This window comes from Calypte anna, chromosome 2 (genome assembly GCF_003957555.1).
Source record: "Calypte anna isolate BGI_N300 chromosome 2, bCalAnn1_v1.p, whole genome shotgun sequence".
Taxonomy (NCBI): Eukaryota; Metazoa; Chordata; class Aves; order Apodiformes; family Trochilidae; genus Calypte; species Calypte anna.
Genome location: NC_044245.1, coordinates 29,731,974 through 29,759,658, shown reverse-complemented (window position 1 = coordinate 29,759,658; position 27,685 = coordinate 29,731,974). Strand labels below are relative to the sequence as shown.

Genomic DNA, 27,685 nt, shown 5'->3' with positions numbered 1-27,685 from the left:
TAGGATGCACTTCAGATCACAAAGCACAGGACAGAGATTCAGGTCACAGTAAAGAATCTTAGCTGGATTTAAGTGCACAGAATGATCAAATAAGTATGGGTTGAAGAATAACCTTGCACATATTTTAAGTACTACTTTTAACAGCACAATAATGTAAATCCTTTCAAAGAGGAAAGTGTTAGCACCTTCTTACAAATTTGAGGACTTGGAACATCCTCCTAGCCCTTCTAATGCTTGCCAGGCCCATGTAAAACATTCAAAACATTAATGAAAAAGTTTTCTCCTGGCTTGTTTTGTTGAGAGCTTTTTTCCTAGGTATTTTCACTGGCTTTTGTTTCCTGCATCACCTCAAGTCCTACAAAAACATCTTTTCTTCTAATATACCAAACAGCAGGAAGCCAGCCTCAAACCCACATGACCACTAAAAGCAGCTGACTTAGACGAAATACAGAGGAAGGTGAAAGGCATGATTTTCCCCAAACTGCCACTAATGCCTGGGAAAACCATACCATGTACATCCACAAAGCACTCCTCATTATCCTTCACTTCTCCTCTTAGGTAGCCTTTGTTGCAATGTCTACAAAACAAGCTTTCAACACCTAATAACCTGGTAGTGCAGTATTACACCTTTTCATGGTAAAATTCCTCTGTTTCATCTAGGTAGTGCCTCTCATTTTCTTTGCTGTTGCATTTTTATGCCACTTCATCTCAGACTGAAAGTTTCTCTGAGCAGTATCCATTTTCTCTAACATTTGCAGAATGCTTCACACAATCAAGTCCCTCTGTATTACTGCCCTACAAACAAGATTCAAGTAGTATCTAGATAAGGGAAATTGTAATGCAGATTGTAGTTTCCACTTTGTAACAGGAGACAGCATCTTAAAAGAAGCAAAGCTGAACATCAAATTGTTTATCAGGTGCACTGCAGGTTACCTAGCATGCTGCCAGCTACCAAAATATCAAAGAGTGTGTCAGCATAGCGGCGATAATCAAGCCGTGAGCCTGTTGCATCCAGAAACTTGGCTATAGCCTCCAGGTCATTCCCAGCTTCATTGAGGCCTTGGACAATCGTATCCCTGAAGACTGTGGGTTCAAATTTCTCCTTTTCATCTGGAAGAGAGATAAAGGATCAGGAAAAGGAGAGTAATTTTTAAAGCTTTCTGTTAAAATTCCTATATCAGCCACAATTGAAATGACCATGTCATCTCAACATATTCTTCACATTCTAGTCAATACACCAAAAGTTTGTTACCCTCACTTTCCTCTTCTCATCCCCTAAATACCAAAACACACAGGAAGAAATAAATAAATTAATGGGGAAGAAAAGTAACTATTGAAATGGTTTTCAAAATTCATACTCCTACTTCTCTCCTTGAAGGTATTAGAAAATGTGCAAATTATGCATTCTGAAATCTGATAGCAGCATAAAAAGAATGTCAGTTATGTATGTGTACATAATCTCACTGTAGGAATACTTCATTTTTCACTGCTTGATATTTTTCTTTAAATAGCTACGGTCACATATCTACAATGTTTTCAAAAAGACAAGTTGTCAGGAAATGAGATCAAGTTATTCATGAAGATAGCTTTTATGTAAATATTTAGGACCCAACAACACCGTGTAAGCAAGATTTCATCCTTCATCTTCACAATCCTGAGCAGCATTAGGAACACAGATGTGCAGTGCTCATGATGCATTTTCAACAGCTTTCCCTGTCTGAACTCTATTAAGGCACACAGTGACCCTGAGAAAATGTCCCTGTGTCACGGCCATTAGCCACAACAGATGGAACTGCAACCTCCAGATAAAGCTAGGTACAATTACCCATGCCTCCTGCTGCTTTTTCTTACAGCCTGTTAACAGCTTACCACAGACACTTGAAGCTCCTTGACAAAACAAGTGCTGACTTTATATAAGGGCAAATTTATACAAAATGCTCCTTATCATCAAAGTAAATTCTGAATTTCAGAAACAGAACTGTGAGCTGTTCTGTGAGACACCAAATTAGCTTGCCATCAACTGATAATGCAAAAGTTTATACAACTTCTTTAAAAAACCCTGCAAATATTATATCTAGAGGGTAAATCAAGAGCTTTTTAGTTACTAAGACTAAGGATTGTTAAAATACCTGTCTAAACATGTGATAATGCACCCTGAGATACGTCAGCTGCAACTCCAGCAGGCTTTTTGGGAGAAGAGGTTCTGGATGTTAACACATCCTCTAGCTGCAAGGTTTCCTACCCCTGCAATTCATAGTGCAGCTTTTTATCCCAAATACTAACCAAAAATAGCCCCCAAAAGACTTCATTTTCTCATTGCTTCTCCCAATTCTTTTTCCCCTGCCACAATAAGCCTTAAGGCAATTAAATAACTATTTCACACACAATTGCCACTTTTATTAGCTTTACTGCTTCGAATATAGAAACATTTCTCTTCTTGTTCCCCTATGTGTGTGTACTCATTCTACCATCTTCAGGGCATCACTTGCCCATTCTTCCCCTAATTCAAGGCATTCCCTTACCTGTTAAGAATTATATCTGGAGAGCACAGGCAGTCTCTCCCACTCAGTGTCACAGGACACTGGGAAGCTCAGTGGATTAGTCAACTGGTCCTTCCAAGGACTCTGGCAGCACACAGCCAACAGCAGCTCCAAGGCTGCCTGTCAAGTGCACAGAAGCATTGGGAAAATGAGGTATCACCTGATTTTCCAGAAATTTACTGCTACACATAATCTTTTAGGGGCTTGTTAACTCTAGCCCAAAGTGGCTTGCTGTCCATCTCCTGCAGCTAAACTCCTCAGACCAAAGCTGAGGATGGATACCCTGAAACATACTCAGAAAATCAACTATTCCCAACCCCAGCTTGTCATGCACAAAATCACAGTCTCAACCCAGCTTCTCACCTATCAGACTCCAGTCATCCCACAAGTTATGCAATAAGCCCCTTCTTCAGACTGCAAGAGACTTCTTCTCAGGCTTTTACTTCACCCCAGACCTTGGGGATATTCAGGCTCTTAGTCATGTTACCTCAACTTTCAGCTGTGGTGAAGGTCTTAAGTCTGCTGTTTTGAGTAACCATCTCTCATATCTGCAGAGCATGCCCATAGTGCACAAACCAGAGACAGTGGAGTGGGCAAACTGAAGACCATGCATTTTTGCTTGGGAGAAATGCCTTCAGAGAAGCACACTACTGGAATCCTATCTGAGAGATCAGACCAGTTACCAAATACTCAGTCAGCTGTCTTCTAACTTGAATTACTGAACACAAACCAAGCAACAAACCAAGCAAGCCACAAATAAGCCTTTTACTGAAGTAAGTGTAAGTACTTCAATATTTGTACTTCAACACAGCTCTACCCATAAGCAAGTGCCTGAGTGTAATTTTTATCTTTTGGGTTATCAGTTAAGTATGTATTATTTTCAGGATACAAGAAAAAAAAAATCTTGACAACTCATTAATGAGAAAGAAGACAGAGTTATGTCTTAAGACTTTTTTAAAAAAAGTAAATCCTATTTTACTTTTTCAGCTATATTTTGTCTAAAAATCTAAGATGTTCCCATCTAAACTGAAAAGTGTTGTATGCTTGGTATCATGGGCACACAGTGCTCAGCACAAACACAAACACCATGATTAATATTTCTTAGCTATTTTAAAGAGCTTCTTCTCCTGCCCCAGATATCTTCCTCTCATCTGGCATACCCTATTATTTTCTTGTCTATCACAATCTAAAAATTTACACAGGAAGAGGAGGTGAACTCTTTGCATGAAAAATTAATTTTATTGAAACATTTTCCTACCAAGCTAATGTACTGAAGAGGAATATGCTGATGTAGTACAACAGGGTGAATAAGAAGCCATAATCAAGAAGTGGCAACAGTATGTTGAGCTGTCAAGTACATAATTACTAAACAAGCACAGTTTCAATCATGGGCTAGTGGAGGCAGGTGTAGGTTGCGGATGCAGCGCATACAATATCCAATGCAATAGTGCTATACACAGCTTTTCATTTTCATCATGTTCCCAGATACTTATTTCCTTTCTTTTGCTTCTAAGGAAATCACTGAGTATATTTACACACCTCTCTCAAACAGCAGACACACAGCTGCATGCCTGTGGAAGAAAACCAAAGTGCCACATTTGGCTTCTGACTTCACGTTGATATAAAGGTGCTAATATTAACTTTTACTCGATAATTTTCTTTCTACAAGTAATACACAATGCTTTACTTAGCTTCTTTTTATGCTGCCATTTACCTTTCTGAAACAGTTTTTTATCAGATATTAACTCTATTTTATCTACATGATGGGAAAAAATTTAGGTCTCAGGTCTCAGCCTGTCAGCTTACTTTAAAAAATATGCATGGTGTGCTCCTGTTAATGCTTCAGGAAGCTTTTTGTGCTTTAGAAATTTGCCAGCTGTCTGGATATATGAATTTTTCTTACTACTCACTGGTGTTTCTGCTACTCCTATGGCCTCCTTGGCCATTCCAAAAGACAAAGTGCAGTCAATACCATCATTCACGTCCCACATATCTGCACCGTAAGCTCAAATCCCAGACCGATGCCAACTACTGACCCTCACCAAAACTACAGTATTCTAAAGGTACAGAGATTATACTATGAACTAACCAAACTATTTGCTTTATCTGGATTCCTTAAAAGTTGATATGGCACTGAGATGCCTCCTTCTCCCAGAAAGTTCTCCCATTTTTCTTCTTTCAAAGAAGATGGAGCCTCCCTGTTCACAAGGGGTCACATGGATAAGACAAGGGGCAAGGGGCATAAGTTGCTCCTGGGGAGATTCTGACTGAACACAAGAGGGAAATTTTCCACTCTGATAACAGTCAGACACTGGAATGATCCCCCAGGGGAAGTGGTGGATTCCCCCACTCTGGAAACCAGTTTTAAGTCTCAGCTGAACAGGGTACTGAGACATCTCACATAAACAATAATATTAGAAGGGCTGAACCAGATGATCCTTGAGGTCCCTTCCAACCTGACATTCTACGATTCTATTAAATCTTTTTGAAGTTATTTTAATGCCTACCATTATATATGCTGGTGGCAAGGCTTATACCTTTTATTAGGTCAAGTGATAGAACTGGTAGAAGTGGGATTTCCAAGCCCTTCCTTCATAATCCTCTCTCAAAAATGATTTACACATTAAGCACACTTTCAAACCTTAAGGAAAAACATAGTCTTCTTCATTTTCACTCTAGGAAAGCTCAGAAATTGTTCACATTCAGAGATAGCTGAGTTAAGTATAGATAATTATTTTCTTTAGATGCCTGACCACCATGTCACACCTCCCTGCCTCCTGAGGTGGCAGTACTCCTGGGAGCTGCAGAGCCAGTAAGTATCATGGGACACAAACCAACTGGTAAGAACAAGCAATCATCCCTCAATCAGCTCATTTTACCCAGCATTTGCATATGGGTAACCCTCCAACTTGCCTACTACAGACAAGAAATTATAACAGATAACTTAAATGCCATGGCCAAATCACAGTCACCGCACTCTCTCCTACCTGGGTGAAATTCCATGACTCCCTGGCATACTGAATTCAGGATAAAACCCCCTAATAGTATCTTCTAGTCTAAGTCTAGTCTATAACAATCTGTCATACTGCTAAAGAAAAAAAATAAGAAGTACATACAAACAGAAGGGAATAAAAAAGCCATTTTTCTTCCTCAAACCCTCTGCCTCCAGAAAGAAAACAGGTAGCTACAATTTTCTAAACAGGACCCTCAAATATTAACACAACTAGAATTACACCATAGATGGAAGAACGTGCTTTAAGCACATAAAGAAGTGCTTGTATGTAAAGATTTCTATATTAAATCCATTTAATATCCCAAATACCACTTAAGTAATCTCTCAAAAAAACCCAAGTAAACAACCCCAATGTTCCAAGCTCCCTCAAGTCTTTTCCTTGTTCCACGTAGTCAACGATATCTAGTGCAACTTGCAATCACTCCAACAGAAGTTCAAGAGACAGACACAGAATTAAAAATAAAAGCTTTTTATTTATTTTAATGATTACTTTTATTAAATAGGAGTCAAAGACCAAATCCATGTTAGGACCAAATATGCCAAATACACTGCCAAACATGGACTGAAAATAAAGCCTTTTATGAGAGAGAACATTTTCTAATACAGTTTTAGAAAATAATATATGTACCATAACAAGGTGACCTAGAGTAAATAATACACTGGAACAATCCAGCAGCATGCATATCTGATTGCTTTTACAGGCTGATTTGAGAGGTATTTCTTCAGGGATTATTAATTCTACTCCTCTAGCTATGTCTATTCTGTTGCTACTTAACACAGTGTGCAGTTCCATCTGAATAAGAATCATAGAATATCAGGTTGGAAGGGACCTCAAGGTTCAACCCTTCACTGGATTATGCATTGTTGCATAATGTTCTGGACTATACTGATAGAAAGTGAATCCTTCTAATTACTGGAACATCATGACATTTAATTACAAACAATGTAGGTTTTGTTTTTTAATTAATTTTACCTACCAGTGTTGTATTTACATCATAGAAAGGACATTTTCCACTGAAGACATCACACCAGTCAAACTAACTGAGGAGTGATGTGTGCAAGGGAGGAAAGACAGGAGAAAGCTGGCACTGCTTTTAACATGACTGAAAACAAGCTATTTTGCAATTCTCATCCAAACTTCATGATCATCCTCGATCTTAAAACATGCATGCAGCTCTTTAGACTCCTGACAGAATCTGTAATTTTCTGAGAAAGACTACAAACTCTTTTTGTTTCTCTCCTTCACACTGAGAGAATTCTCTTACTTACATTTTCTGTCACAAGAAGTTTAGACTAGGTGTTAGCTTTTGATCAGAAACAAGGAAGTCAAGATGGAAAAAACCTGTTACATGACAAACAGGGGTCCCACATGTATGGGTTATAATAATCTGCTACTGCAACAGCAAAAAAAAAAATCTAAGCCTTCTTTTTACAAACAAGACCTTTTTTTTTTCTGAAAAAAAAAAGAAATTAAACATATTTTTGTTCTCTTTCTCAAAGTGTTGGGCATTCATCTAAGACACCTAAACCATGACAACTGAACTCTGAGTATAGTGTAAGCAAGCATGTTCCAGTGACACTCGCTGTACAGAATTCCCAGATGATTTGTTTCATTAGCACCACTTAGCGTTCCTTAAGAGAGCATTGGTAATGATTATAGAAAATCAGACAAGGAGCAAAATGGGATTTACACAATGGTAACTGCTTTAATTTAACAGTAAAAAAACCAAACAAAAGCAAAATACAATCAAACAGCAGAAATAAGTATTTGTCAAAAAGGCACATTCTGACCTCTGCTGTTAGTGAAAACTGGGATTATGGGATGATCTGACCATCTCATGGAGAAGAAAGGTGAGAGAACACCTTTTCAGGTATGAAAGATTCCTTTATGTAAATTGCACTGATTTGAGTCAAAGAAATAAAAACAAAAATCAAAACTAAAAAAGCTAGATAATATTCTTTAAGCAACCTTTAAATAAAAGCTCATATTTTGCTTTCTTAATTTAAAGGGACATTAGCATAAGAAACACCTGAAACAAACATCTAATAAGTTTTCTTCCATGTATGTAAATAAACTATAGGCTCAGAATCTCAATTTTTAGCAGTCTTCTCCAACACTTAAAAGCTAATAAACCCAAATTTTAAACCAAGTCTGAATATACATAGAGAAAACGAAAAGTAACAACTGCTCTCTTAACAAGACTGAAGAGAGAGAGAAAAAAGTCAATGCTACAGAACTTCTCAGTTATTCCACCTGTCTTTTCTTCTAATAATTTTAACAAAGAGGAAAATAATGTAAAAAATGTAACATAACCTACCCCTCTTCCTAGTTTTGAACCGCTGGCCTGTTAGTACCGGCTTCTGATTCTTATTCATAAAATTTCTGGAGAAAAAGAGAGAGAAATGCATTTTCAGTATGGCATTTACAGACAACAGCTCAACCTTAAGGCAAAATAAGCATTCAGTGTAGTAAAACATGTAGACATATCCCTATATGTCAAGAGGAAAGTTCTTGATGTATACTCAAAGATTCACATCATCTCAAAGATGAAGAGCACTACGACCCAAGAATAACTCTGGTAAGACATACTTCTCTCAGAACCAATCGTCCTCATAAAAGACCCAGAAGATTCAAACTCAAGCAGGAAGGTGATGAAGCCTCTGCCCTTACTGCAACCCTTTCAGCTGATGGGGATGCTCACAGGCATTAGAGCTGCTAGGACACAGGACTGGGAACCACCCACGTGGCACACACTGCCTTCTGAAGAAATTACTACAGTCTAACCACAAAGGCTATGTCTTAACCATCAAATCATTCTCAAATGTTTCTCCCAAGTCTTACAGCATCTTAGGAACTTTTAGTTGCTAAAAACCTGTCTGTGTTGTAAAAATAATAAAAGATACCCAACCTCCCCTCCCATCAATTTTGTGTATAATCACATAGTGAAGGACCTACATGGCATAAAAACAACGGTAAAAAAATATTAGGCTTGTATCACTGCACACCTTACTTCAGACCTATAACATGCAACATTAAAAAATTTGGAAAGTGATACATTAATGCCATTTTATCTAAAGATAACAAAACTGTTTTTCAGCTTTGGATAGAATTAATTTAATCAGACAAAACATAGCTTGTGCAGTGAGCAGGTAATCTGACTGCTGATTGCAAAAAGTAGAAAATACAAGGAAGCTCTGTAGAATATGGCAATCATCAAGGGTCATCCCTACGTCCTGCAAGTGCCAGTACTGGGACTTACAGGCCACCTATTTCACACCCTGCAGGTCATTAGGTCACCATTACGTACGATCTGCTCATCCAGAATTAAGCTTTAACATACAAGAAGCTTTGTCCTTTGGCCATGTTCTACAAAAATTTGTGTAAGTTGTATTTCTTCATTGTGGTATCTAGGTCTAGGTAAAAAGGTACACACATTTCCCAACACTTCTTCCTACCATAATGAAAGAGAAGCTCAAGCTCTCTGTCTACAAAGATGCCAATAACACATTACTATCCAAGTTCATGTTCTCTGTCCACTTGAAAATTCATTTTAAAACCCTGTTAATAATGCTCCAGCTAGACAGTATGTTCCTATCAACCAGACTATCTCTTCTATCTACGGAGTCACTAGCTGGCCTCTTCTGCAGCATTTCAAATTTTTAACTTGGTAAACTACTGCTTTCTAGTCTTGGTCTACTACTTATCCCCAGTCCAAAACTGCCCATGTGCACTGGAAATAGCCAGTTCAGAGTTGAGGTGGGTTTTGCTTCCTGCAAGTCATAAAAACAAAAAGATGCAACATGCAGTGAAACTGAAAGGTTAGCACTGATCACTGAGATTTAAAGCTATGGTTTTAACAGAACATGGAGCATTTCAGAACACCTGCAACAACACACAGCCTTCTGGAAAAATGATTTGCCCACCTGCAAAGACTTAAAAATGACAAGCCATGATATCAAGGGATCTTTTACAGCAGCTGTAGGATACAAGCCTCCCTCTACAGCTGAGGTTGAAAGTCTCTTTTCTTGACTTAGCTGTCAATGTGGCAGAGGAACAGGAGGAGCTTTAGAAGTTAATTAGGGAGATAATCCCTCAGTTAGAAGGGATAAGCAACAGCCCAGCCTCTAGCCACTGACTGGAGAGTTGTGACATATTTATCTTGTTTCTCTTTCTGACCTTTGGTTATTTGCACAACTCATTTGTAAAATACAATATTCACCCACGTATTTCTGATTGCTTTAATGCTTGGCCCCTTGTTCTGGGTCTAAAACCATTCATTTCAGTAGGTTGCAGAAGGAGCCCATGAGGTTTGAAAAGAAAGTGTCCAGCATGCCATGCAGCAGGTTAAGAATTAAACCTCTTGTCACATCTCTTACAAATATACCATCAGGCTGGGATGGACACTGCCCATTTTCTTAATGAATTATTTGGGAGCAATGAAATGAATGCCACCTGACCCATCCATACTGGTAGTTTCCCAGTTGTTACAAAAAATATAAATGCATATATTAGATTTCTAGGACTACACTTCTTCCCTTTGATGCAGTTGCCTTTTTTTAAACCGTAAGAAGAGCTGCATGCACCTGAAGCTTGAATATTGGATTTTAAAACTGTTCCCTATGAATATACAATATGCCCTTTAAAAGAGCTGTGAACAAGATTTTAAAAAAAGCAGGTAGACTCACCACTTGTGGGAGATTCAATGACTAGAGATTCAGTGCAACAGAAGAGTCCTGAATAGTTAATTACTAGGAACTCAGGATCTGCCTTCTTCTATATTTAGCTTTAAGCACACTGTACGCTAATCTGCTCGAGTGAGGGTCAGGCTTTATAAGGTGCTCCCTCAAGCACTGACCCAGGGAGAGCACAGACAATTTCATCAAGAAAGTGCAGGATAAGCCTAAGCAAAATCAGCTCCTTGATAGATATGACAACCCAGGATGCATCTTTATTACAAATGACACCAGGCACTGCAAATGATATTTTAAAGGGCTGCTGCTACCACGAGAGGTGCCTGGATGATAGTTTAAGATTTACAAAAGTGAATGCAATGCAAAAACACACCAACAACAGCCCAGAGGTGATGGCTGAGGGTTATAAATTCAGGACATCAGCATATAAACTTGCACAGTGCATTCGACTGCATGGAAGTGCAGCCTGCCTCTGAGATGGCATGTACATATAAAGCCTTGAAATCAAAAGACCTTCAACTAGTACATCTGTCCTCCATTTTGAAAAGTACAGGATCTGGATAGTTTAAAGGCAAATTTTTAAATGCCACTTAAAGAAGTCTTAATGGTTTCAGAACAGTAACGATATGGGTATGGGTAAGAAGGAAGTAGCTTCAAAAAGAAAACCCAGATCACCAGTTATATTTGTATCTTGCAGCCCAACATCCTCCAGGATTTGTAGGAATTGCCATCAGGAAAGGAAACAAGAGATGTAGAAATGATAGCTCCTTACCACTCTTCTGTAGAGGATGAGGGAGGCTCAGCAATAGATGCTTTACTCTTAATCCAGGAAACTTCCTATGGAAAACTCATATTCAAATTCCATACCCGAATATTTTTTATTTTATAAACAGGTAAGTCAGGAGGTGGGCTGGGCCGACTCAAGAAGATGTCTGCAGTACAGAAACAGGCACCAAACTCCAAAAAGGGCTCATTTTCCATACAAATCTCAAAATGTCTATACTTGCTGCTAACTAGCTTGCAGCCACAAAATGCAGCAGAAAAATTTAAAAAAATGTGTGACAAAACATTTTCCCAAATTCCACTCCCACTCTTGTTAACAGGCTTGTACAAAACTGTTTCATACTTAAAAAATAAGTAAGTTGTTGAGTTGATACATTCTCCTGAACCTACTCGAAGCCCACAAGTTCAGCTTCCTCTACAGCTGCTTCTCATTTAGGTACTGAAGAACCTAAACACCTACAGGGACATCCACAGCTGCAGGTACCTAGACATATGACATAGCAGTTTCTATAATCAACCAATCCCAACTAATACAACAGAATTAATAAAAACAGAATTAATTGGTAAAATTAACTTATAAAACCAGAAACAAATTAAATTACTTCAGAGCTTCAGCAATTTTGAACTTGCCTAACAAGTCGGAAAAAATCTTTTATCCACACCACAGGGAAATTCTCATGATGATTAACTCCTAAATTACTGAAAGCTTCGATAAGGCTAAAGTTTTTAACAGGCCAAAATACTGGAAACATTTGTTTTTGGAAACATATTGCACAAACTGAAAATGAAAAAAACACTGAAAACATTTATCCAAACTAATACTATTTTTCTAAGTATTATTTTACACCTCTTTTCAAGTGAACTCTCAGATTCATCTGAGATTCTTCAGACATTAACATGTTCACGATGAATTCAAGAACAGTTGCTTCACAGCAGCAAAACTTCACTGCCCTAGTTATGGAGAGTGAAATCATAAAATCATAGAATCATAGAATCAATGCCAGACATCATAAAAAAAAAAAGAACAGCCATTTAATAGAACTCCCTCACAAGTTATAATGACTCTCTGCAGGCAGGACACTATGGTCAGGGAGGTCACAGGGGGAGGTGGCCCAGCAGTGCTGCTCCAAGGATGCTGCTGCAGAGACGCCACTGATGGTGTTTGATTGACAGGGTGCTGGAGAGAGTTGCCAGAACACCACCAACACAGCACCATCAGCTTTGCCAGGAACAGATGCTTGGCAGGGATTATTTCCATCTCTTTCTCTTGATCAGACATCATGAAAGACAGGAGTATTCATCAAAAAGTTAAATGAAGTAAAAACATAGATGGGAAGTTTCTATGAAGGAAAAACAAAACCCCACATAATCAAGGTCAATTTTTTTCCCCCAAAGAAACGGAATATCCAGGATATAAAAAGGCTTTACTTGGGTTTTTTTCACTGAGTCATACTATAAATACTTTAATTCTCTTTTTGTTTCTTTACTTTCAGAAACAAGTCAAGGAGTTATGTTAAAAGGAAACTGCCAAACTTGAGCAGCATGGAGGAAGAGCTGTCCTTGCACTTCTGCTGTAGAGGAAATGTGTCAGCAGCACACAGCCATCAGCTGTTTCCACTCTCCAGGAAGGCAGCAGAGAGCTAGATTATGAGCTAACAAAATAGGTAGATTGAAAACTCATAAATCATTACCAGTACAGCTGAACAAGAGCAATGTAAGGGGATAACAGGACACAGCAGATGCAGCAAAGCCACCTCTTCTTGCCAAATCCTCATCAGGCTTCCCACTTTCCAGATGGACACCAAGACCACACAGCTCCTCCTTTTCCACCAGCACTACCCAACATCCAGCATGCAGCTTCCATGGTTGCTGCAGCCATCACTGCTGTGACAGCTGCAAAGCATTTTCTGCTTTAACACAGTTTTCACACCCTCCCAAGGCTATGAAATCCACCTTGGCTGCTGACATTTCCAAGGTTTGGTCAGTGTGAAGGAAAAGCACTTTCCTTACACATCCAACACCAGCCTGCAATGTGAAGAGCAGTGCCAGCACTACCCACCGGCTGCCAAAGCTCACTTTGATGCTGTTGAAAGATAAGGAAATAAGCTCTTTTTGCTGCTTTCCAGGTTCTCAAGTGTTGGGATAGGACCAGAGCAATGGAAAGGAGCCACCACTTCTCTGTCCTTCGTTGAAGATCCAGGAAGCTGGCAAGATCAAGCCTCCATACATACTGAGACACACCAAGTTTTCTTTATGCAGGCTGATCTGTGCTGTTTTATCACCATTTTCTGATTCTTGCCCTCTGTTCCTAAAAAAATGGCTTTTTAAAAATAGTGGCTAATAACCTGTGGGTCTGCAACTTCAAACGTGCCAGGAAAGGCAGCAGTGCAGGAAAGACAACACTGGCAGCTGGATGGCTTATCTTGCTACTTTGCTCTGAGGCCACCAGCAGATTTACAATGTTTATGAAACCTTCATCCGAGAGGTCCCACTAGGTATAAACACTAGAGCCAGAGCCAGGCACTCTCCACATTTAATCCCCTCACAGACTTTATTGCACAAATGACCTCAATGGCGACATGCAGGGACTAAGCAGTCATATAAAGATCTGCCAGATAAATATAATCAACCTCATGTTTTAATATTTACATGAAAAAAAGGATACTGCTAATCCATATGTTCATTGCTGAAAAATACATTTTCTGTTGTGGATTAATTTCACCTATGACATTACAGGACATAAAGCAACTAGATACTGACCTTTAATCTCATATTTGGAAGGATGCCCTACTCACGAGTGCCTATCATATGCAGTATCTTGAGTATTACAGAAGGGTTTTGACACACACCAAATTCCCTCTGTTTCCCAAAAAAGCCTTCCAGAAGCTCTTGAGGCACTTCATTTTTTTCCTTGCTTTTTTCTTTTAATCACAGGACAGTGTTTTTCCACAGTAAAGAGCAAGTGTCCACTCCCAACAAAAGTACTCATCTTTTACTAGCATGCCTTGCTGGAGAGAGAAAACAAGAGATGAAACAAGTGGAATTTGTTTCATACTGCAGCAAGCACAAATACCAAAAGAGAATTAAATTTACCACACATTAAATAAAAAATAAAACAAAAAAACCTGTTCATGTAAGGGTCTCCAGCCAAGACTCATGTAACTTGAGTAGTTATCCAGCAGAGAAGTAAGTAAATCCAGATAAAAATGAGATGACAAACTCACCAAAATTTGTACCATGGATCTCATCACTGATAAACAGGAAGATGTTTCTTGAAAAAGAGTCCAAAAAACCCCATTGCCACCAATTAATGTACACACTGCATGTATTTCAGGAGAGTAGATATGTATTACATGACTAACCAAGAATTTATTTCTACAGAAGTAGCTCAGCTGACTAACAAGGTAAAGATAGGGCAGAAATCTCACATAACAGAAGCACTCCTGATGTCCTTGACAAGGCCAAGAGAACAGTAAACTAAACTACTAAGGCATAGGACTTGTATGTCTCATAATCAGCAACCATATGAAAGATGTGAGTCACAGCAGTACATTGAAAATAAAAAGAAAAAGAAAAGACCCTTAATAATTGGCAGGTGGAAAGACAAGTCAAGAAAAGGAAATCATACACTTGGGTTGGCATATACAGAAATTTATCTTTTGGTAACAAGGTCTCTTTAAGCAACTAAAAGGAGAAACTAGATACAGTTCTTGAAGGGCCAGGTATTAGTAAGAGCTTTCCTGACTGCTGAGAGTTCCATTGCTGTGCTCTTATCTACAGCTCTTATCTCCCAGTTGCTCACTGTTTTTTTATTTCATGAACTAAATACAGTAATCAGAGGAGGGACAGAATAATAGCCAGCACTCTTGCACACTTGCAAGTAGTGAACACCAATTTCTGTAAGCAGTTTTAACTTCTAACTCCCTAATTATTTCTTCAAAGCACACACAAGGGAAAGGAGTTGACCAAGTTAACACCTCTTTTTACTAGCAGGATAATGAATCATCTTCCAGATAGTTGAATTCTGGTATTTCTGGCTAAAAAAGAGATGGCACAAAGAGCCAGCAGTGGAAAAGCACAACACTTTGCATCATGTCAGCTATTCCAAACATACCATCTAACACTGGTTATGCTATTAGTAACATTCATTTGGACAGAAAAGGAGCTGATTCGTATCACTGCATCCCAAAAGTGGTCCCATGTTTCTTGCAGCTGCTTCTTCCTCCTCAGAGCAACTTAAACATTTTGACAGCACATAGTTTTGGTGAACAAATCTCTGGAGCAGGAGATAACAGTAGTCAATGCTCACATTGTTTCAACCTACTAATAGTTATTTTCTAGGCACTGATGGACAGAATTAATCTCAGATCAAGCCAAGATAACCTATGGCAATACATTCATATCCACAAGTTGGCACTTGGAAACAAACAAAAACAAACCAATCACTACCACAACCCACCCAACAGTGTATGGCACAGGTGCCTACACAATCAACTATTATCCTGTGTGAATCAGAGAAACAGCTATTACAGACTAAACAGGCAGAGGGGGGGCACACACTCGCTATCCTACCCACTGCCTGGCAGCTCACATACCAGCATTCTTAGCCTGACTTCAGAAAGCAATTTCTTCACCTCTGCACAGAAGCCTGAAAGCTCCAGAATTCATGGCAGGATTGTCTATCAGGGACTACTAAACATTGGGACGATGCAACCTTCTAAGCTGAAAATTGCTGCAAGTATGACACGAGCATGAAAGAAAGAAACGTAGCACTCCCATTTATCTATACTTTTATATCAGTTGAAGCCAAGAAAGTTGGTATAAATCAATAGCCACAGAGATTGAGACTATAAAGCAAGGTATTCTTTATTATGGCACTGGGTGCGCGGGGGATCACTTCACCCAACACACACACCACTTGGTTATTTGGTTACACTTTTATCCTTATAAATCATACATATGCATTACATTTTCATACAAGAAGCAGGGTTATTAAAATCATCTCCCAGAAGTTATTACCATAAGATTCCATACATTTCTGCATGCATACTGTCTCCTGGTGGTCGTGGGTGGGGGTAGTTGGGAAGAAGGCTCAAAGTCCTCTTCACAGTGTACTTTTCACCTTGGACCTTGAATTTTTGCACTTAGGTGAGAAATGGTGATGTAGCAAACCAGAACTATTTGAGTCTGGGTTTTCTCTACGCCTATCAGTAGCACCTCTCATTTGCCTTTGCAATAAATCTGAGTTAGCCTGCCCAAAGATGCCCTGCCTGGCCACATTCTGCCTGGCAACATCCTGCCTGGCTACTTCATGGTTCCCATGTTAGAAAGTTTTAACCCTCTGCACCACATCACATCCTTTCCCTCCCCTCCCACCTCCTTTTTTCTTTTCACATCTACTCAACTCTACAGGACATTTTCAGAGACCACACTCTGGACCAAAAGCCAATTTCTCCCAATACATCAAGCTTTGGTCTGAGGTTAGGGAGCTTATAGGCATCATATATCCCACATAGCTTCTCCTCACTCTGTACTTCCAGAAAGGCTGTCTCTTAGATGCATGAACACAGAAGACAAACATAACAGATCCATGACAAAATAATCCACCTGGGAGTACTATGACAACAGCATTGAGAGCTGGGTGGCAATTCAGTAAGGCCAGGTGAGGAGAAGTAAAAATCCCAAGAAGACTGACCTGAGTCAGAACGTTGTATTACTGATTATGTAGAAGGACTTTAGGTTGCTGCTTTTGAGATGAGGGAAAACATTAAAGAGTTTCAGTCAAGAAAACGAGAAGCTTAGAGCCAGTCCATACAGAATTCTATATACTTCTACATACAAACTACACATTTGAAGGTAGGTGGTGTTACATGGGATTTCTGAGTTAGCAGAATAATCTCACACCCTCCACATGTGGGATATATAAAAGAAGCTGGACACAGACTATTGGACTCTGACAATATTCACCTATCAGAACAAACTGGTTTGGTAACTAAAAAGCTCAAATGTTAAGCAATTGTGAATAGCAAAGTTTCATCTATTTTCAAAATCTATCAATGTAGCCCAAAAAACTCAGTTTATCTATAAAAACAGCACCGAAAGCAATGGCTATTATGAATGGTATGAATGTGTCTTGATAGTTTTGCTCCTTAAAAAGACATATTTATAAGCAACTTTCATCCTAACTGCAACCAGATGAAAACCCAGTTCTCAAAAATACATTTATATACCAAGACACCCAGAATCTCAGAATTAATAAGCATTACCAGGAAAGGAAGCAAAATAAAGTAACAGTATAAATCATCCGATAATTAGCCTGTTGCTTCACTAATTTCTATCTGTTTTCCAGTATTAATGCCAGTGTCATCATGTTACAAAAAGCTAGCAGAATTTTGAGTAAGAGACATCTGCTTGATCCAGATGTAGACCAGAGCAGGTATATAATATTTTACCCTACTCAATCACAAAGGCAGCAAATCCCACCTGTGTGCAGTACGATTTACACTGCAGCAGTTCCTGAAGCACTTTGTGCCCATACACTAGGAATGAAAGCACAGACAGATGTCTGTCAGCTCAGCTCAGTGAAAAAAAATGCCAATGCTATTAGTTGTGGGGACTACTACCTATTTCATTGTCAATGATTTTAGAAGGTAATCAGCTCAACCAAAATTCATATCCATGTTTCCCCAAAAAAGCCAACTGTCAGAACCCAAAAACAGGTGCACTGGACCTAACATAAACATGAATAATGACAGACAGCTAAGTCTAACCCTGCAGCCTTTGCCTCTTTTCACAATCAATGGAGCAAAGCAAATATTTCCAGAAAATAGCTTACCTAAAATATTCTGCTTGCACATTTAAAGATGGATGAGATCTTAAGGGAGTCCCTTGTGAACAGCCTCACTCTTAAGCATTTTTAACGTATTTGAACTAGATCAATCTTCCTCAATCAGTTTCTGCAACCCTACAACAGAAATTCACACCTGCGGACTAGCAATCTGTGTGAACCTCTACACCTCAGTGACACCAAAAAACATCTCAAGTTATGAGTTTAATCACACAGCCAAAATTAACAAAGAACAATTACTGATAGTTCTTCAGTTCTATAGTTAATTCAGTCCTACTTGTTTATCTTTCTGAAATGGTTTACAGATTTTCCATTGTTGGCTGAGAAGCTTCAAAACACAGTGTACCAAAAATATGCTGAAAGAACAGGCCCAGCATTAGACCACAACAACCCACCCACATCCAACTAGGTTTCTGAAGCCAAGTGTTACTGCAGGAGGTTGTGTATTTCTAATGGGAACAGGTTAAGTATCTTTTTTTCAATAAAACATCACTACCTTTGGGAAGAAAAAGCTTACATCTGCTTTGTGGTTGGCTGGGCTGTACCAGTGCCAGCTCTGCACAGTGATATTTGACACTATTAATAGGAAAATCTATTTTCTTGTTTACAGCATCATTGTTCATGCACTGGAAAGACCAATTATCAGCAACCTACTTCTGCAGATAATCTAATAAACGTTCCACTGGATGTACATCTGTAGGTGTTATGAATACATGTACCCATGAAGAGAGTAGGAATGCCAATAAAAGCTACATTAAATTTCTACAACTCACTTCCAATGCTGATGCAAGGTATGAATGATTTAAAGGATTCATTAATGAGACAGCTAAAGGACTACTTTTTTTTTTTCTAGATTGAGAAAATACATTGAAAAGCTTGGTTGGTTTCTCTGAGGACTTCAAAGACATGTAAACTAACCTAAGGCGCTTGAATGTGGATCTAGAAAAGGATTCTACAAAACACATTAACTTCTAGTGAAAAGGGGGCATATACCTTTTCACTATTGCATCTCATGTCCTTTTGAAAGAAACAGAAGCTTTACAAAGGATAAAAAACTTAGCACTGCATATATCATACAGTGAGGAAAACAAAACAAAAAAATTCTTTCTAATTTTAAGAAGTGAACTGATGCTAAATCCCAAAATGTAAATCTGTTCAATCACGGATACAGCCAAGCTCTCCAAGGCAATGAACTGACTTTTGAAGCCCATTCAGACCAACACATCTGCATCCGCATGTTGATTTTCATAGGTTGATACAGTTTGTAGAGTTGAAAAACTAGAAAACTTGCCTTATGTTCTTTGCTAATGGAAAATGCAAAGCAGAAGTGCCAACCTAAATTTGCTTTAAAAAAATTTAATAATAAAAGAAAGTAGATATTCAACATGACACTAAATCAGGGACTTTGCAACAGATGATTTTCCTCTAGCCTTGACAATGCTGCAAAAACACAATTGATACAATTATATACTTGATTCAGATTAAGAATAGGTTGATGTGAACATTTATTAACCAATTGTTGAGAACACTAATGAAGGTGGCTATTCAGTAATCTAATAACCTAGCTATTAACAAGAACTGAATAATTTATACTGGGCTTAGAGAAAAAAAGTAATAAGGATGTTAAAAGGAATATCTGGGGAGCACCTTGGTCTACACTAAGATGATTGTGCCCTTTTCCTCATCACTGACATCTCACTCTCCCTCAGCTTCAAAAGCATTTTTTTTCTGTTGTCTCCTCATACCAGAACACTGCTTTTGCAGCACTGATACCTACTAGGTCAGACTGAAAAGGTCAACAACTGTATAAGCTGACAAGACAAAGGGAAATAGGGAAAGCATCAAGCCTCTTTATAGCCAGGAAACAAAAGTGAATCAGGGAGCCCACTAAGCTACTAAATTAATCATAGCATCAAACAAGCTACCCATTAAATGCTTTGGATTGATACATTTGGCTTCAGTGAGCTGTGAACTACTGCTTATGGATTCAAGTTCCAAGAATCCCACAATTTCACCACAGGAGAGACCCGATAGCCATATGCCTTGAAAATCTAGCAGTGTAAGTCACTAAGTAACCAGTCTGTTATCCTGCAAAGAGGGTTGCTCTTGGAGGCCCAAGAGCAATGCAAGTTGATACACTGATGGCAGGGCACATTGGAAATCAAGCAACATGACTTTTCAGCTTACATCAGTAAGCATTTCAACAGGAATAAACCAACTGAAAACACAAAGCCCTTTCCTTTGGAAAAGTAAATGAGTATGTTTTCCTTTCTCAAATTCAAGGAAAAGAATTCTAATAAAGTTCTGCAAAACAAGACAGCCAAACTCAAAACCTCGTGCGTGTATCTTAGCACAGAAGTGTTTCTCTGTGCTGTGAAGGGATATGAAACAGATGTGCAGGATGATGAATCTCAAAGGCAGAGAGCCAAAGATTCAGGCAGTCCTAGGGACATGCTCAATGGGGCCTCTTTTTGCCACAAAATCTAGGAGAAAAAACATCTCACACAAAACATGGGATTCAACAGCACACCACCAAGCTTCCATTGCACTGGGTGATGGCTTAGGCATCCTGGAATCTTGGCCACATGAAACCAATGCAGTAAGATAATACAGTTGAAGCAGACCTAGGACAGAAGGGAGATCACCACCAGAGTTTTCAGGAGCAATCTCAGAGAGGTGCAGAGACACAGGGTGAAACCAGCAACAAGTCTCTAAACAAACTCATCATTTCAGTATTGGCTTGTACAGAGGAGGTTGCAAACTGAGAAGAAACTCACCATCCCCATCCCCTCTCCTTTTTTAAATGGAGGGCTGACTTCTCACTGAATATTTGAAACAAATGATGTACTTTGTTTTTCTGACTTCCCATTAGAAGTTAGAAAGGAGAAGTGAAATGATAGCAAAAAATAAACTATTAGCCCTGTACTTACTAATGCTCAGTAACATGTTCCTAAAATTTCACTTCCTGTGCCTTACCAGAAGAAAAGATACCAGAAAAAATATAACTTGAATGCACTGAATCAATATTTCCCCCTAGAAAACATTTATAGGAGGGAATTTTATTTATGGAAACAAAACCTAAAAAGAAAGGATCACTTAAATTTGAAAATTACAAACTGTTGAACTGCTTGGACTTTTTTTCTGCATGAAAATGAAACACATTTAAGGAAAATACATGAAAAAGTGGTTATTACAATGAAGTGCAATCCCAAAGCCATATTTAATTGTTCTGCCTGCTGCAGTTGAAGGAACTGTAAGAAGGGTGTAACTCACTGGGATTCTAGACATCACAGGAGGTGCTTCCTTCCTTCCTGTGTCCCTGACCAACCTCTCTTTGTCCCAGACTTTGTCTAGCATATTCCTTATCTGATCTGTCTGTCCTCAATTCTAATTCTCAGCAGAGGTAATCCATCCTTCTTACTAGCTGACTAAAAGCAATAATCTTTGTCTGACTCTATGAGTCTGTAATAGCTGCAAAAATCTCTACACAAAACTCCTCCACCTGACTGAAGAGTAACTCTGATATTACAGAGCAAAACCTTAAACAGAACTGCAAAGCATGCCTATGTACAAAGTACTCAACAAACTCTAAAACTCCTACAGGAAACTCCCTGCAAATACTACTGCAAAACCACATTTCTAATTTCGAAAGCTTTTAGATGTATAACAAACATCTTCAGACAAAGTCACTGTTGTGACAGAAATCACAATTTACTTCTGGAAATATTTTCTTGACCTCTGAAAATTTAAAAACCAGAATACATAACTTGTCAATAGATGATGTGTTTTATATGACACATATGAAGAAGTCTTCTTACTATATTGAAACATACTTAGTGATAGAAGTGTATCTAAAAATGGAGTGGGAACAAACGACAGGGAAAAAAACTGTCAGAATGTGTATCAGCCATTAGCCAGGTTTTGGCTTCTGTACTTATGAACAGCTTAACCTCTTAGCTACTTTCCCCTTGCATAGGCAGTACTCACGTATGCCCTAGTCTCACAATCTGATCTACATAACCATACTTAACAGAAGACCAAAGCTGTTAAATCCTGAAACTCAAATGTTTTGTTTTGCTCTCAGCTGCAAGAAACTTGAGGAGCACCACACTGCCATACCTTACCTTTTGGTCACTGGACTTCCTCTTTATTTTGCTTCATTTTGGAATAGCTTTATTTTGACTTCTAAAGGCTGTTGCAAGATCTACAGCTAGATTTAATAAGTATGGTGCAGGAAGCTGAAAAGGGTTTTCAGGCATGGCAGAATACTATTACACTCCACAGACTTCTCTCTCTTGGGGGATGCAATAGATTTTTTCCAGTATTAGTCTAGTGATCTTTGAACAGAAAATTACTATTTTAAATTAATAAGCAAGTACTGCTGCAGTTGAGGGGAGTAATCATATTTAACCAACAACAGATCACATGGAAATAGGATTTAAATCCACAGTTCAGTGGGCAACCATGGCAGTTCACTGGTGAAATTTATTACACACGATGTATCAGGATGGAATTACTTTACCTGCAGGCTCAGGCAGTGAGTCAGATCTAGGTGACAGCCTACTGCCCTATGTGCAACACAGGCATAAAAATTGAACAGGAGGAGTGAAGAGAGAAAATAAGCTGAGGAGTAAAAAATTATGTCTCTCAAAGCACTCTGATAATGTGATATATCCATTCAACACAATCTCATTTCTTGGCCCTAAAGAATCATCTTAAGCCTGGAGACATGTATATATATCTGTAGATTACTGCATTACCTACACAAAATTTGAATTAATTCACCTTACACTAAAAAATTACAGATTAGATCTTATTAGAGAAGTTTAACCCAACTGCCTCCACTTCTTCACCAATAAAAAGGTTTTATTGTCACTGACTAACTGCTGCTGACACATAACGCTCCCAGAGACTTTATTTTTCTCAGTATCACACTCATGATTCCCCAAAGGTTGAGTGGGGTCTGTATGTATGTGCTGTAAAATTTTTCAACATGGACTTATACTACCTTTACAGCTTTATGAATTTTTTTGTTTCATCTCTGAAGTTCTGAATTTATTTTAACACCACCTATCTGAAAAGCCACTGCAAATCACCTCTTGCAGAGGCGATGATAATGCATGATTGGGTTATTGCCACCACTTGCAAAGCTTAAGTGGGAAAGAACTTTCAGCTTGCAAAGGTGCTCAGCTGGCCCTCTGTTCTGCAGTCGTTAAACACATCTCAGCTTCTCATCAGCAAAAAGCTGCTTGTTCTATTAAAGTCACCAAAAAAAAGAGAACTACCTATCTACATGAAATTCATACATATGAAACAATTTAATTAAAGCTTGGATTTTTTTGAAACCAAAAAGAATCTTAACTTACAAGTCTCATAAGAAAACCAGAAAAGATGAACTAAATCCACTGTTCATATCAGGACCACAAATATTAATCAACCTGCAAAGGAGCAATTTATTTTCTTTCCTAAACTGCAGATCCAATGTTGAGCATATAAATGGAGCAAAGGGTACACATATCTTGTTTTGTTATGAAAGTAATGATGATTCTTTTTCAAGAAAAGTTTTTAACAGGGTAGAACAAACTCACATTTGTCTAAGGCATTCACATTGTCCCTCCTTTATCACAATACCTGAACACCTTAAAATTTCTTCTTTGCACTGTTAACCTTATCTGTGAGATTATGCAGGCTGCCCTTTTATGAATAACAGTTAAAAGATGTACATAAAAATAAAATAATATACTAAAAATGTACTTTGCAGCCTAAACAAATAAACTTGCTAGCAGTTTTGTCTAAAGAAACTTCTCTAGACATGGTTGCTATGCTGGCTGTATTCTGGGTGCAGAACTATCAAAGCTGGCTCTGCTCAATCAGATCAGGCCTAAAAGCAAACCACCAGCACTCAGGCTTAACTAGACTAATAAACCCTCTCAGGAGGGCATATCATTATACAAACCTTCAAGTCTCAAAATGGTACTTTTCCATTGCTCTGTCCAGTATTTCCCACTGAAGAACAGCATTCACCTCAACCCTGCTTAACCAGTAGTCTGGAACACATAATCCTTTGGGAAGATGCTTTGGTGTCCTTCTGTTCCTTATGCTTGAGAATGCTTCAAGTCAGTATTCAAGAGAAGATAAAGTGAGAAGAGATCTCACCTTGCCAGAGTTTGAATACAGCTGGAGTAAAGGGTTGGGATTTGCTCCTAAATTTCCAAGTGGAGAGAAAGCCTAATTTTGTGCAAGGTCCCACAGGGAACTGGTAGCAGATGGAGATCTCCAAGAGTTTAGCTTGGCAAAGACTGAGGCAAGCCATGACTGCACATCAGAGCTGTACAGGGAACAATTCATCATCTCCCAATATAGGAACTGGGGGCTGGGGAATCAAATAAAACTGTGAAGTTGCAGGTTCAAAAACAAATAAAAAGAGGCCATTTTTGAAGCACTTGTGGAAGTTATAGCCACAGGATGCTGCTGACACAGTTAACCTAAATTAAAAAAAATCCATCACAGGTGAGACAGTGCAAATGGAAATCCTTAGCAGTGAACCAGGGAGATGGGAGCTAGGAGGATAAGTATATAAGAATATCACAACTTGTTTGACCCCTTCTTTTGTTTTCCCCCCCTACATAAAATATAGTGGATCAGACAGAGTTTCTGATCATGGGAAGCCTTGGCATAGAATGAGTATAGATCTCTCACCTATGCTACCACTATAGAGCAGCAGAACACATCTCCATAAATAAAGCAAGCCTCCAAGATACAAGAGGTTAGTTATTTGACAGAAAGCAGCTTGAACCCAGTTCAGCATTTTCTTTTCCCCTCTTTCATGCCCAAAGACTATGTCATGGGGCACCCTCCAAAGTGTAAGGCAATCCATTTTCCTAATATGACCCAAGCAAAGGCATTTACTGTATTGTATATTGTATTATTAATACTCAGTGAAAGAAATCCTTTGTATTTTCTTGTATGGACCTTGTTCTCAACAGCTGCAGAAAACATCAGGTGTTTAGGATCACCCACACACAGATTACAATAGCATTTAATTTCCCAGGAGCAGAACTGCACACGCTCAAACCAGCGTATCAGAGGGGAAAAAACATCCTCACTTCTACCTTCTTTGCAAATAAAGTCTCAGATGTGTAAACTGATGAGGAAATAAGGAATATTTCATATGTAACATTTATAATTAGATTTCTAAACAATACTGAGTCGCAGTAAGGTTTATGTCCTTTTCCCCCTGTAACACCCACAACTGAAATTATTAATTAACATACAGTAATACCCACAACCTAAATACCTGTAGCAACCAGATACAGGAGATAAAAGAGATTAAAGGGCAAGACACAAAAGTACAGAACCTCCACTTTCATATTCCAGTCCCATGCCCTGACACAGACCCCCTACACCACCTTGGAAAAATGACTTGCTGCCTTCATGCTTCAAACTCTGCACACAAAATGGAGGCAACAAAGCTTCATTACCTCATCACCATCTCACAAGATAAACCAAAGGTTGAGAAATGTCTGCAAACGACTGGACTGAAGGTTGTACAGAAGTTTTCCATAGGTGAGAGAAAGAAACGTTTTTATCTAGTGTTGAAATATTTCTTTACCCTTACAGATGGATCACTCTTGCAGCCTTAGTCACCCAGTGAGCTCCAGTGAGGCTGCCAAGGAAAAACTGTGTTTGCCTGTTCACTCTATGAACTAGTGAGCAATAAAACCACTGACATTCTCACATTAAAAAACAAATAATAACAAAAAAATCCACTAATATAATATGCATATTCTTATACATTGAATGCCTAACTTTTTTTTTAATATGGAAGGAAGCTTGTAGAGTCCTATTATTTAACAATATCACAGAGATTATCATTGTACTATAACATAAAAAATTGTTCAGGGTGGGTAGAATTCACACCCTGTAGCGAAGCAACAAAAGACCACTTAAACCCTAATTTCAGCCTTCACATGGAGCCAGGAACGGACTTCTGTTAGCACCACACAGACATATCTTCCTGGACCAGAATAAAAAAAGCATTTTTATCTTGGAAGGCATTCCTTCCTATTTTTTTTCTAATTAAAAAAGTCAAGGGAATATGTTGTAATCTGAATCCCAAAGCAATTTATCTCTCTCATTTACACTTGTTGAATCAAGTAAAACTAGATTGTGGTACATCACTGTATTTCTGTGAGTTTCAAAAATCGCAAACTACAGAATTTGACTGTTTTGTTAAAATAAAATTGTATCACATTTTGGTTTATGAAGATACGACAGATTCTGAGACCATGCTCTTCTATACGCAGGAAGCAACCAACAGGACTTCACTTCTGAAAGTCAGTCAAGCAATTAACAAATGTGAAAACAAATGAACAAGTGATTAGTATTTGAAAGATTCCGATACATAAGTAGCCATGAGATGACCTACAAGCACTAAAAAAAAAAAAAAATAAAAAATTTAGTAATAATAAAAAAAATATAATCAGCTTGCTGCTACTGCTATGCCTTCAAAAAATCAGTACCAGGAAAAATTCTGTTCCTTTCAAGAAAGGATATAGAAATTACCCATCGAATAGCGGGGCACAGGAGGATGAAAAGTCACCACAAAGTACTATGGTTCTGTTTTTCTTTTTCGTACAAACACGCAGAAATCAAGGACGTTCAACCTCAGTCTCTGCTCTCACTGGGGATCTGCAGGATGATCCCTATGCCGCCCCAGCTGCAGATGGACGAGTGGAAAGTTGGACCGGTAACAAAGATCGTTTTTCCACCGACGGTTTAATTTTAGAAAGGCGCTAACAAAAGGCACAGCTCTGAACACCCCAAACGCGTTGTTTCCCTTCCCAATTCATCAAAGTCTGCTTCACTTTGGAGACACGATGCAGTGACACAACCAGCGCTTTGTTCGCTCGCTTTAACCCAATAAACACCTTTTCCTGCCTCGAAAAAAACAACACCCCGCAAACCGATGCCATAAAAAGCCAAGAAGGCAGCTCCCTTGGGTGGACAGGCGGCCGGGCACCAGGACGGGCCAGACACGGATGCCCGCCCGCCCACCTAAAGCCGCTCGCTCCGGGGGCCTCGGGACTCCCAGCCGGTTCCCCCCACCGGACGCCCAGGCGCTTCGCCCCTCGAAGCGGTCAGGCAGGCGAAGGCGACCGGGTCGCGCAAACCCGCGGGCGGCAGCATTTCTACGGTCGGGCTTCACCCCGTCGCCGGCACCCGTTCACCCCCTCGCCGCGGTGCCCGCCCGGCCCCGCGATGGCCGCCGCGAAGAGGCCCCGCGACTCATTTGCCCGCCCGGCGCTGCCCCGCTGCCCGCCCGCCCGGGCAGAGCCGTAGCGGGACTAAGGTGCCGTTCCCGCCCGGCGGCGGCCGCGATCTCCGCGTGGAGAACCGGCCGGGAGAGGCGCCCGCCCGCTAGCTCGCTTGCCCGCCCGCCGCACCTGTCGAGTGGTTGCGCGGTCCGGGTAGGGGAGGGCAGGCGCTAAGGCAAGCGGCAGCGGCGGCAGCAGACAATGGAGGAGTGAAGGACGGACACATTGACACACGGGCGCCTCTGAGGCCGCCCCCTCCGCCCGGCCGCACCACCGCGGCACCTCCCCGGGAGAGCACAGGGATGAAGCCGAAGGGAAGCCAGACAGAAAGGGAAAAAAGAGAAGAAATCTCGTTTCTCAACTTCAAAATCAGAGATAAGAGAGGAACAATCTCCTTCTCTCCGGCGGCGCGGAGCTGGGAAGGCGGTGGAAGACAAGAGCCGGCATTAAATTTCCCCCACGCGGCAATGACAATGGTTTACCCCGCGTCCGG

At 39.6% G+C, this 27,685-nt stretch overlaps 1 protein-coding gene across 2 annotated transcripts in view; it reads right to left on the bottom strand.

Moving 5' to 3' along the window:
* BZW2 (basic leucine zipper and W2 domains 2) overlaps positions 1–27,458 on the bottom strand; it is a 54,365-nt gene extending 26,907 nt beyond the window's left edge. The window contains exons 1-3 of one of the 2 annotated variants that reach the window (XM_030445097.1): positions 27,322–27,458; positions 7,872–7,936; positions 934–1,110 (exon numbers count right to left, since the gene is read on the bottom strand). In XM_030445097.1, the coding sequence (XP_030300957.1) occupies positions 934–1,110; positions 7,872–7,929 (235 nt within the window). In that variant the 5' untranslated portion in view covers positions 7,930–7,936; positions 27,322–27,458. The remainder of the gene's footprint in view (positions 1–933; positions 1,111–7,871; positions 7,937–27,321) is intronic. The other variant, XM_030445096.1, reaches the window with a different exon arrangement.
* Between the last annotated feature and the right edge of the window lie 227 nt (positions 27,459–27,685).